This window comes from Rhamphochromis longiceps, linkage group LG14 (assembly GCF_057381845.1).
Source record: "Rhamphochromis longiceps isolate RC_006_pf linkage group LG14, R_longiceps_female_GT1.1, whole genome shotgun sequence".
In the NCBI taxonomy this organism is placed as follows: Eukaryota; Metazoa; Chordata; class Actinopteri; order Cichliformes; family Cichlidae; genus Rhamphochromis; species Rhamphochromis longiceps.
In genome coordinates this window covers 4387097-4397454 of record NC_140570.1, presented here as the reverse complement: position 1 = coordinate 4397454, position 10358 = coordinate 4387097, and the positions used below count along the sequence as shown (strand labels likewise).

The 10358-nt window shown below is 51.8% G+C and overlaps 2 protein-coding genes across 2 annotated transcripts; both read left to right on the top strand.

Annotated features, from left to right (window-relative positions):
• Positions 1 to 796: 796 nt before the first annotated feature.
• On the top strand, positions 797 to 2677 carry LOC146653441 (uncharacterized). Its single transcript, XM_085380610.1, has one exon. The coding sequence runs from the start codon at positions 1124 to 1126 to the stop codon at positions 2675 to 2677; it is 1554 nt and encodes a 517-aa protein (XP_085236736.1). The 5' UTR covers positions 797 to 1123.
• A 445-nt stretch (positions 2678 to 3122) lies between these two features.
• Positions 3123 to 6053, top strand: LOC146653440 (uncharacterized). Its single transcript, XM_085380609.1, has one exon. The coding sequence runs from the start codon at positions 3123 to 3125 to the stop codon at positions 6051 to 6053; it is 2931 nt and encodes a 976-aa protein (XP_085236735.1).
• Positions 6054 to 10358: the final 4305 nt, after the last annotated feature.

Below are 10358 nucleotides of genomic sequence, written 5' to 3'. Positions count from 1 at the left end.
CAGCGAATAGGTTCAAGCTACAAACCTATCAGTTAGTTTCATGGATAATTTTCTAAACGCAGATGCAGTCAATTTATTTAAATATCAAGTACAGAAAATAAGACATGCTTTCTTTCTATGTTAAATTAAATAAAATTACAAAACAATGAGGTGCAGCCGCAAGGACAATCATTTCAGGTCAGTGACCTACAGTGCTTCAAAAGGAGACCACTGAATGGCGCCAATGATAAGGTCCAGGTCCCAGAGGGGAACCGGGGATCCTGGCCTGAGAATAAGTTGCTGGACACCCCTCAGGAACCAATATATTTAAAAGGAGTAAGCCTCACTAAGTGCTGAATGACCAAAGCGAATGGTCTTTGATCACTGCCACCATGTATGTGTTACACACTGAAGGATGACAGGGTTCTTTTTCTAACTTCGCTCGGTGTTTCACTATGGGAATCGCCTCGGCGTGACCAACTACGGAAGCTCCAATGACACCACGTCTGTCTATGACAGACCTGTCGAGCCGTGCTCAGGGCTCCGCCCCCTCGTACTAACACGGCCGACCAGCTCCTCCTAACTCATTCTCGCTTTCTTCCCGTGAGAAACTACTTTGAGCTCCCTCAGCGCATCCAGGCTAACTTGATTAGCTGCTTAACAGTTCTCAGGCGTCCCGTGTAGGAGTACGTCGCCGAACGCAGTTTTTCCGGTTCCAGTTTGGATCGTGCTGAGTAAGTCCTTCGAAAGAAGTGTACTTAGAGTTGCACTGTGGAACAGCAACCGCATCAGGCGAGCTGTCCCAGCGGTTCCTGGTTTTAGTTAGCGAGGTAGCCGACGTTGTGTGACTCGGGCTAACGCGTTACGGCGAGCTGTTCGTTCAGTGTCCGGCTAGCATTAACTTGTTAGCAGGCCACGAACCACATTAGCGTCTCACTAGCATTAGCTTGTTGGTCGACGTAGGGTTCGGTTAGCATTAAGTTGCTAACGATATTGGCTAGCGGAGTGCAGCCAACGTGTCACGACGAGCTGACTCCCGCCGCGACTAGATCGGATTTAACACCCGCTGCTAGTCCTAGCTACTTACGGGCTAACGTGTCGAGACGAGCCTGGTGTAGCCTAGTCTCACCCCTTTCCGCTAACCATGTCTACGGCTCCTACTCCCGCCAAAAGGTCGGAGCCGAAGGCTAAAGAGGCTGCATCCCGCCCGTGCCCCGCGTCATGCGGTGCCACCATCTCGGGCAGGGACCCTCATCCAATGTGCATCGTCTGTATGGGTGCCAAGCATGCTCAGGCTTCACTGGCGGACCCTCAGGGATGCCCACACTGTGCTTTGATGCCAGAGAAAGTCCTGGAAAGGAGGCTGAGAGTAGCAGTAACGAACAGTCAGGACCCCTGCCTGTCGGCTGCTACTGCTACGAGCGATATCCGTCATCCGCGAGCCTCCACAAGCTGGGCGGACATGATGGAAGAAGAGTCCCCGCTCATGCCCCCATCGTTCGAGGACCTCCTCGATCAAAACGTGGGCGAGCCGGGTGGCGAGGACGCGGAGGGCGATGCCGACTCCGACCTCCTCGACCTGGAGGACATGGATGAGGAACAGGAGGATGACTCTACCTTTCCTCCCCAGCAGTCCAGGCCACCGAGTGGGGCTGAAGTTGCACCCCTGGTGGACAGCAATTTGTACGAGGTCTGTAAACGGGCTGCTGCCAAGCTAGGCATCCCATGGCCAGCCGCCCAGGATGCCGAAGGGGCAGAACGTGACTTGTATGACGGCAAGAGGCTCCCACCAGCCTTGCCGCCATCAAAGCAGCTTCTGCCAGCAGTCCCAGCCTGCATGAAAGAAATGAGTCGCTATTGGTCAAGCCCTTTTAAAAGCAAGCTTCCGACCAAGGGCTGCTCTAAGCTTGAGATCCAGGGGATGGGTGAACTGGGGCTGACTGAACCCCCAGCAGTGGAGCCTTCAGTGGCGTATCACCTTCACCCTAACCGCAGGGCAATCTCAGCTTCTTCTAGCATTTCTTTGCCCAACAAGATAGATCGCCTCACGGCATCTATTTATCAAAGGACATACAAATATGCTGCACAGTCAGTGTGCTCGCTTAATGCAGTCACACTGCTATCAGCATATCAGGCAGAAATTCTGGAAGACATGGGCCGTCAGCTTGACTCGGGTTCCCCGAACCCAGCCCTCTGGGATGAAATCTGCGTGGTTAATGATCTCATTCTTCGCTCCTCCAGGGGAGCAGTCCAAGGGTGTGGTCGCGTTATGGTCCTTGCAGTCTCGGGTGAGAGAGCCTTGTGGCTAAACCTGTCAGGCCTGGGTGATGCTCAGAAGGCTGAGGTCATGGATGCAGCCTATGACCCAACCAAGGGTCTCTTTGGCCCAGCCCTGGAGAGAATGAGAGAAACAAGCACCCGCAGAAAGCAGGAGGGTGAAGCATTCAATCTCTGCTTACCCAGAAAACCTAACTCTCAGCCCCAGCAGGTGCCAAGAGCTGGCTTTGCAGCAACAGCAGCAGCTGCGAGAGGGAGACAGAGTGGGGTCAGAATGCAGAGAGGAGCAGGAGGCCAGCAGGGTGCCCACCAGGCCAAGGTAGAGAACCGAAGACCTTGGGGCAAGCATTCCTTTGCAGCAGTTGCTGCAAAGAACAAGCCGTCACACCCCGGAGAGGGGAAAAAGAAGCGGTCAGCCTAGCACACCTGCAGCATTCTGTGTCACCCCTCTTTTCTTCCCCAAAGAGAAGGAAGGTGTTAGAAGGGGTAACCAAATCACTCCAAAGTTCAGGGTCTCCGGAAGTTTCCAGTTCACCAGGAGCACCCTCTCAGTCTCCTCCTCCAGTTCAGGGAGGACAGACTTGTGGACAAATGGCGCAGTGTCACCAAACACTTCTAAACACTCTGTCTGTGTCACCAAGCACTGCCCAGAGTCACCAGACACTTCACTGTGGTTTGGGGGTAACAAAAGAAATAAAACGTGCATTTCTGCAGCCAGGCAGTTTGCCAAGGGCAGAATGTCCCCCCAGTTTCAAAATAAAAACAAAAGAAAATCACTGCAATTTGTCTTTGTTCCCAGCGGGGGGAGCTCACGCTCTTCCCGAGGGGGAGAGCCCCAACTCCTTCCGGGAGACAGGGGTGACGTCATGCTACCGCTTCTTCAGAGGCCCGCTCGCAGAGCGGCTGGAGCGGTGGCGCGCATGCGCAGTTCATCCCTGGGTCTTGTCAACCATTTCCCATGGTTACAGACTACAGTTTGCGGCAAAACCACCGAGATTCGGCGGAGTGTTAGCTTCTGTGGCCAGTCGCGATTCAGCGAATGTGCTGGAGGAGGAAATATCCTCCCTGTTACACAAACAGGCGATCGGAGCGGTTCCGAGCGAAGAAGCTCAGCAGGGCTTTTACTCCCGCTATTTCCTCATCCCAAAAAAGGACGGAACGTCGCTCCGTCCTATTCTGGATCTGCGTGTGTTAAACAAGCATTTGAGAAAGTACACGTTCAGAATGCTCACACACAAGACGCTTTGTCGCTCAATTCACACAGGCGATTGGTTTGTTACAATCGACCTATCAGACGCATATTTTCACATCGCCATTTATCCTCCACACAGGAAATATCTCAGGTTCGCTTATCAGAGCGTAGCGTACGAGTTTCAAACTATCCCATTCGGGCTATCCTTAGCTCCGAGGGTGTTCAGCAAATGTGTGGAGGCAGTGCTGTCTCCGTTAAGGAACAGCGGCATCAGAATATTTTCTTACATAGACGATTATCTAATATGCTCACGATCGCGCGAGCAGGCGATCAAAGACTCCGAGGTGGTGGTGAATCACCTCACGGAGCTTGGGTTCACTATCAACCTGGAAAAGAGCCACTTGGAACCCGCACAGTTTACAGAGTATCTGGGGCTCAGAATAGACTCCATCTCTTATCGTATCGCACTTTCAGAGCGGAGGATCGCATCCTTCACTCACTGTCTTTCCCGTTTTCAGCTGGGGAAAGTCGTGCGGTTCCGACTCTGTCTCCGCCTCCTCGGCCTCATGGCCTCGGTGATATCGGTGGTACACTTGGGGCTGCTTATGATGAGAGATTTTCAGCGGTGGGTCGCTTCTCTGCAGCTGTGCCCTCGCCGACATCTCAGTCGTGGTGTAAAAATAACGCAGCCGTGTATTGCGGCTCTCCGGCCCTGGAGGAGCCCGACAGCTCTCGCGGCGGGGGTACCGCTCGGGGCAGTATCATCCAGGGTGACGCTGACCACAGATGCATCCCTGTCAGGTTGGGGTGCAACTATGATGGGCAGAGCAGTGAATGGCGTTTGGTCACAGAGACTCACTCTGAATCACATAAATGTGCTGGAGCTCCGCGCGGTGCTCCTAGCCTTACGGCATTTTCTGCCGTATCTCCGGGGTCAACATGTTTTAGTGAAAACAGACAACTCCACTGTAGTTGCTTATATCAACCGCCAGGGCGGCACCCGTTCCCGGCAGCTACACAGGTTAGCCAGGGAAATAATTATGTGGAGCAGCACTCGGCTCCTCTCCCTTGGGGCAACTCACGTGCCAGGAATTCTGAACAGGGGGGCGGACCTCCTGTCCAGAGGAAATCCACTGTTCGGAGAATGGAGGCTTCACCCACAGGTGGTGGAGCAGATTTGGCAGAGATACGGCCGGGCTGCCGTAGATCTCTTCGCCTCGCGAGAAAACACTCAGTGCCCCCTGTTTTTCTCCCTGTCAGACGCACACGCGCCACTGGGCGTGGATGCGCTGGCCCATCCTTGGCCAAAAACTCTGCTGTATGCTTTCCCTCCCCTCAGCCTGATCTCCCCAACACTGATCAGAGTGAGGGATCAGGGGCTGTCTCTGATTTTAATAGCTCCACGGTGGCCATCCAAACACTGGATAGCAGAAATCATCCAGCTTCTGGTGGACGAGCCATGGCCACTCCCCATCCGCAGGGACCTTCTGTCTCAGGCGCGGGGGGAGATATACCATCCCCATCCAGACCAGGTTGCTCTCTGGGCCTGGCCCGTGAAAGGTGGAATTTGAAGGCAGCAGGCATGCCTCCGAAGGTTATTGAAACCATTCAGAATGCCAGAGCCTCCTCCACCCGTTCCATTTACAGCAGTAAATGGCGTGTTTTTGAAGAGTGGTGCCATGAAAAGCAGATTATCCCTTTTCAGTGTTCAGTGGTGGAGCTGTTGTGTTTTCTTCAAGACTTGCTGGACAAAAGGAAAGCTTTTTCCACTATAAAGGTCTATTTAGCAGCTATTTCAGCCTGCCACGTGGGGCTTGGTGATAAACCTGCTGGGCAGCACCCCCTTGTAGGTCGCTTCATGAGAGGAGCGCGTCGAACGCTCCCAGTTTCTAGACCACTGGTCCCTTTATGGGATCTGTCAGTCATTTTAGATGCCCTCTCCCACCACCCCTTTGAGCCTATTGGGGCAGTGGGGTTGAAGTTTCTCTCTCTTAAAACCACTCTGCTGTTGGCTCTAACCACAGCCAAGCGAGTTAGTGAATTACAGGCTCTGTCTATTCACCCCTCTTGTCTACAGTTGGCCCCGGGACTCACTAAAGCACTCCTGAGGCCTAACCCAGCCTTTGTCCCTAAAGTGTTGGAAACATCATACAGGTGCCCTACAGTAGAGCTCCTAGCTTTTCACCCCCCTCCATTCTCTTCCGAGAGGGAGCAGAGGCTGAACACTTTGTGCCCTGTCCGGGCCTTGGGGACTTATGTTGACAGAACAGCTGGATTCAGGAAGTCGGATCAGCTGTTTGTTTCCTGGGCCTCCCCTCACAAGGGCAGGCCCGTATCACGCCAGAGACTAGCTCATTGGATTGTAGAGGCCTTAGCTCTGGCTTATAGCTGTAAGGGCTTGCAGGCCCCCCCGGGACTCCGAGCACACTCCACTAGGGGTGTGGCCACATCCTGGGCGTTGTTCAGAGGTGTATCAGTCCAGGATATTTGTGCGGCAGCAAGCTGGGCTATGCCGCACACGTTTGTCCGGTTTTATCGGCTGGATGTTGCACAGTCATCCCTGGCTCAGACGGTGCTGGATTCTGGTGCCTCAGGTTCGACCTGAGATCCTGGAGTAGCACTGGAGAGTAGCTTCGGGAGCTGGCGCAATCCGGGAGTGGGCCATATCTCCCATAGTGAAACACCGAGCGAAGTTAGAAAAAGAACGTTGGGTTACTTAACGTAATCCCTGGTTCTTTGATAACAGAGTGAGGTGTTTCACCAACACTTCCCTCCTTGCTTAGGCACGGAAAGAAATCTGCTTGGAATGAGTTAGGAGGAGCTGGTCGGCCGTGTTAGTACGAGGGGGCGGAGCCCTGAGCACGGCTCGACAGGTCTGTCATAGACAGACGTGGTGTCATTGGAGCTTCCGTAGTTGGTCACGCCGAGGCGATTCCCATAGTGAAACACCTCACTCTGTTATCAAAGAACCAGGGATTACGTTAAGTAACCCAACGTTCATTCAGGTGCACATGAAGATTTATTGCGCTGAAACACAGCAAAACAATTCAGTGTTACTGGCGGCTTCCATTGTAATAACTGGCCTGCGTTACTTTTGTAGCATTACGTGTAATGGCCATGTATTAATCAGCCCTTAACACACAGAGAAAATGACCAGTAAACAATAGACAACATAACATGTACTGGCTGGTCTATTTCCTATAACTTTAACTGAAACCAGATAACAGTTTCCTTTCACCTTACTGATGGAACAACACGGTTACAGAGATTAATGCAGGAGGCTAACATGACTTAGCTAGCGCACAAATGTTATTCGCATTACTCACAGATAACGTGAAACAACTCCCTTATTCGCTCACATTAAACACCATATAAACAAGAATTACACTCCAAACATGTTAAATAAGCATCAACTTTACATAAATGTATGTAGTTCTTGTATATTGCTCTCACCTGAAACACAGCAAAACAATTCAGTGTTACTGGCGGCTTCCATTGTAATAACTGGCCTGCGTTACTTTTGTGATTATTTTGCCAGTTACCCGTTTGGCTGAGCCGCCACTGCCACCTACTGGCGAAACTAAATATCGCCCTAACATCACATCAGGTGGGAGCAAATGAGCTTTTCACTCCGTGTTATGATGCAAACTATTGTCACAACAAATAGCAAAAAAAGATGATGGGGGGTGGGCACGAACACATAAGGAACACATCTGAGACTTGTTCTTAATGCTCAAAATACTCAGGGTGCCACATATGGTTTCCACTTTAACCTCATATGGGTCCAACTTGTGGACCACACACCAGGAGATAAACACTCCCCAGCGACAGGAGTAGCAGCCCAAATGGACAGTCCACAAGGCTACCGCATTGTTCGCATGGCTGAGGCTGGCAGCGGAGTTTCTCCTTCTCAGGGGCCAGACTCCTCACATAATGTCTGCTGCTATGTTCAGTGGCCTTGGCACATGAATAGCTCTCAGTGAGCGGAACAGCGGGTGAGCCTACTGCCACAGCCTGGCAGCTATCCTGCAAAGGAGGGGCAAGTCTAGGCAACCCTGTCTGTTGACATAGGCTGACACAACAGGGCTGTCTCCCTGACGCTGACATCAAATCCCTGCAGTCGAGAAACTACTCGAGTGCCAGGATGACAGCTTGCAGTTCTTGATACCACAGCCCTCGTGTATTGCACCCCAACCTACTTGAGAGGCGTCTGTGGAGAATAACTGGTGGTGAGTCACCAGACCCACCACCTAGCCCAGCTCCACGTTGGAGGAGTCCCTTCATCCATATGGCCCATGAGGCAGAAGTATAGCCCCCAACTGACCCACTAGTGAAGTCTGAAGTGCTCTAGGCATCTCCTAAAGGTCTAGCGTCGCTCCGCAGTGCGGGACACAGAGGCCCTATGTCCAGACATAGGACCTGGGAAGGCTGTAGCTTGCTCTTCTTGAGATTCAGGCGCAAGCCTTGAGCCTGAACTTGAACAGGAGCTAAGCTACATGGCTGCAGGACTGTTGTTCTGATGTGGTGCAAACCAGCCAGTCATGTAAGTAAGTATTTAAGGACCCTGTGGCCCTGTATCCTCATAGAACCAAGGACAGCGTCCATGCATCACGTGAAGGTCCAGAGTGCAAGAGAGATGCCGAAGGGGAAAACAATAAATGACTTTCAGATCATTGGTAGCAAACCAATCCCCAAAACTGATGGCCTGCTTCACCTTGGGGACCATCAGCATTTTGTATATCAGGGGACAAAGATAGCAGTTGAGGCCCCTGAGAGCCAACATCGGGGAAAGACACCCTTCCCGTTTGAGAACCAAAAAAGAGCGGGAAGGGAACCCAGCTTGGCAGTCCCCAGCATCCACCTCCTGTATCCCATCTTTCTTCAGGAGGGCTGAGAGTTCTTCCTGCATTATTCAAGATTCAAAATGTTTATTGTCATGTTTCCAAAGAAAAAAATGGCATTTCTCTGTGCAATGAAATTCTTTCTTTGCTGTCCACCCACAGATGCCGATTAATATATACAATAGAAATAGAACAGATGAAATACAAATAGTACAAATAAATAAAGGAAGACAGAAAAGGAGACAAACTATTGAAGTGTGAAACAGAGATATGTGCAAAAGAGCTGTAGCTTAATATGCAGAATGACCTGATGTGCAAAAAATTATTATTACTGTTCAAAAATAGGTCAGCTGTTCAGGAGTCTGATAGCAGTGGCGAAGAAGGAGTTGTTGAGTCTGGATGTTCTGGATTTCACACTTCTGAACCTCTGCCCCGAGGGCAGAAGTGTGAACAGTCTGTGTTGGGGGTGTGTGGGGTCTTTGAGGGTGGAGGCAGCTCTCCTCTGGATCCCCACTGTGATGGTAGATGCTCTGCAGAGAGGGCAGGAGTCCTGATCTTCTCTGCAGTTATTATCACTCTCTGCGGGCATTTGCGGTCCATAGCAGTAGTGCTGCCGTACCATGCAGTGATGCAACTGGTCAGTGTGTTCTCCACAATGCAGCTGTAGAACCTGCTGAGGATCTTGGCCGACACACCAAATTTCCTCAGCCTCCTCAGGAAATGCAACCGCTGCTGAGCCTTTTTGACCAGCTGTGTGGTGTTCAGTGTCCAGGTGAGGTCCTCACTGATGTGGACACCCAGGTACCTAAAGCTGCTCACCCTCTCCACTTCAAGGCCCCGGATAAACAGCAGCTGGTGAGGCCTCCTCTTCTTCCTCATGTCCACTATCATTTCCTTTGTCTTGTCAGTGTTGAGGGTGAGGTTGTTGTCCTCACACCATGACACCAGATTGGCCACATCTCTCCTGTAACCCACTTCGTCCCCTCCAGTGATGCGACCGATCACTGCAGTGTCGTCTGCGAACTTCAAAATAATGTTATCTTTGTTGGAGGTGACACATGAGACTGAGGACGCAACCTTGTGGGACGCCAGTGTTTGTAATAATGCTGGCTGAAGTCCTGTTGCCGATCCTGACGGACTGGGGCCTGCCAGTCAAAAAGTCCTATAGCCAGTCACAGAGGGTGGGGTCCAGGCCGAGTGTTGCCAGCTTGTGAGTGAGTTTGTGTGGGATGACAGTATTGAAGGCGGAGCTGTAATCAACAAAAAGTAGAGTCTTTGTTTTCCACATGGGAGAGGGAATAGTGAAGGGCAGCAGCGATGGTGTCTGACGTGGACCTATTGGGCCGGTAGGCATACTGCAGGGGATCCAGAGCGTCTGTGATGTTCCTCTGGATGTAGGCAAGCACCACTCTCTCAAAGCACTTTGCAATGTTTGGAGTGGGTGCAACTGGTCTATAGTCATTCAGGCAGGTGGCTGGGCTTTTCTTGGGGAGCTCTGAAGCGCTCTTGTGGGGTCGGCTGACTCACTAGGGCTCAGTGTTTCAGGGCCTTCCTGGCAGTGGTGGTGGCAGTGGCTACCAGGGTGAACAATGACTTGAAACTCTGGTGGAAGTGTAGTCCGGTGGGAGGGTAAAGTCCAGAGGATTGTATGAGTTACCGATATCAAGTAGTGCCTGTCTCGGGTATGTTAACAGTGCACAGCACTCATCCAGTGTAAACAGAACAAAAAGTAAACAACAACGAACAACAAGTCAGCATCTGAGAGCAGAGCAAGCAAACACTTCTGCCTCGAGGGGCGCCATGTTATTATCTGGGCCTGATGGGGATTGCTCACTAAGGTGAAGGTCGGGATGGTTGTGATGGGGGGTCTGCAGAAGAACTGCAGGTGGTAGCCCTGGATCAAGGACCGACCAAAAAGGCAGACAGGGAAGGGGGCTGGCCGGTCTGCCCCTGGAAAGGTCAAGATGGAGGGAGATGGTTGGAGGACAGTCAAGCCTTGGCTGCACGTCCTCTCCATTTCCCCTACGTGTTGGTGCTATGTCTGCGCAAAGCTGCCAGCTGAGGCCTGG

Bases quoted from the DNA above. Each gene is read 5' to 3' on its own strand.
- LOC146653441 (XM_085380610.1), top strand. From the start codon at position 1,124: ATGTCTACGGCTCCTACTCCCGCCAAAAGGTCGGAGCCGAAGGCTAAA.
- LOC146653440 (XM_085380609.1), top strand. From the start codon at position 3,123: ATGCTACCGCTTCTTCAGAGGCCCGCTCGCAGAGCGGCTGGAGCGGTG.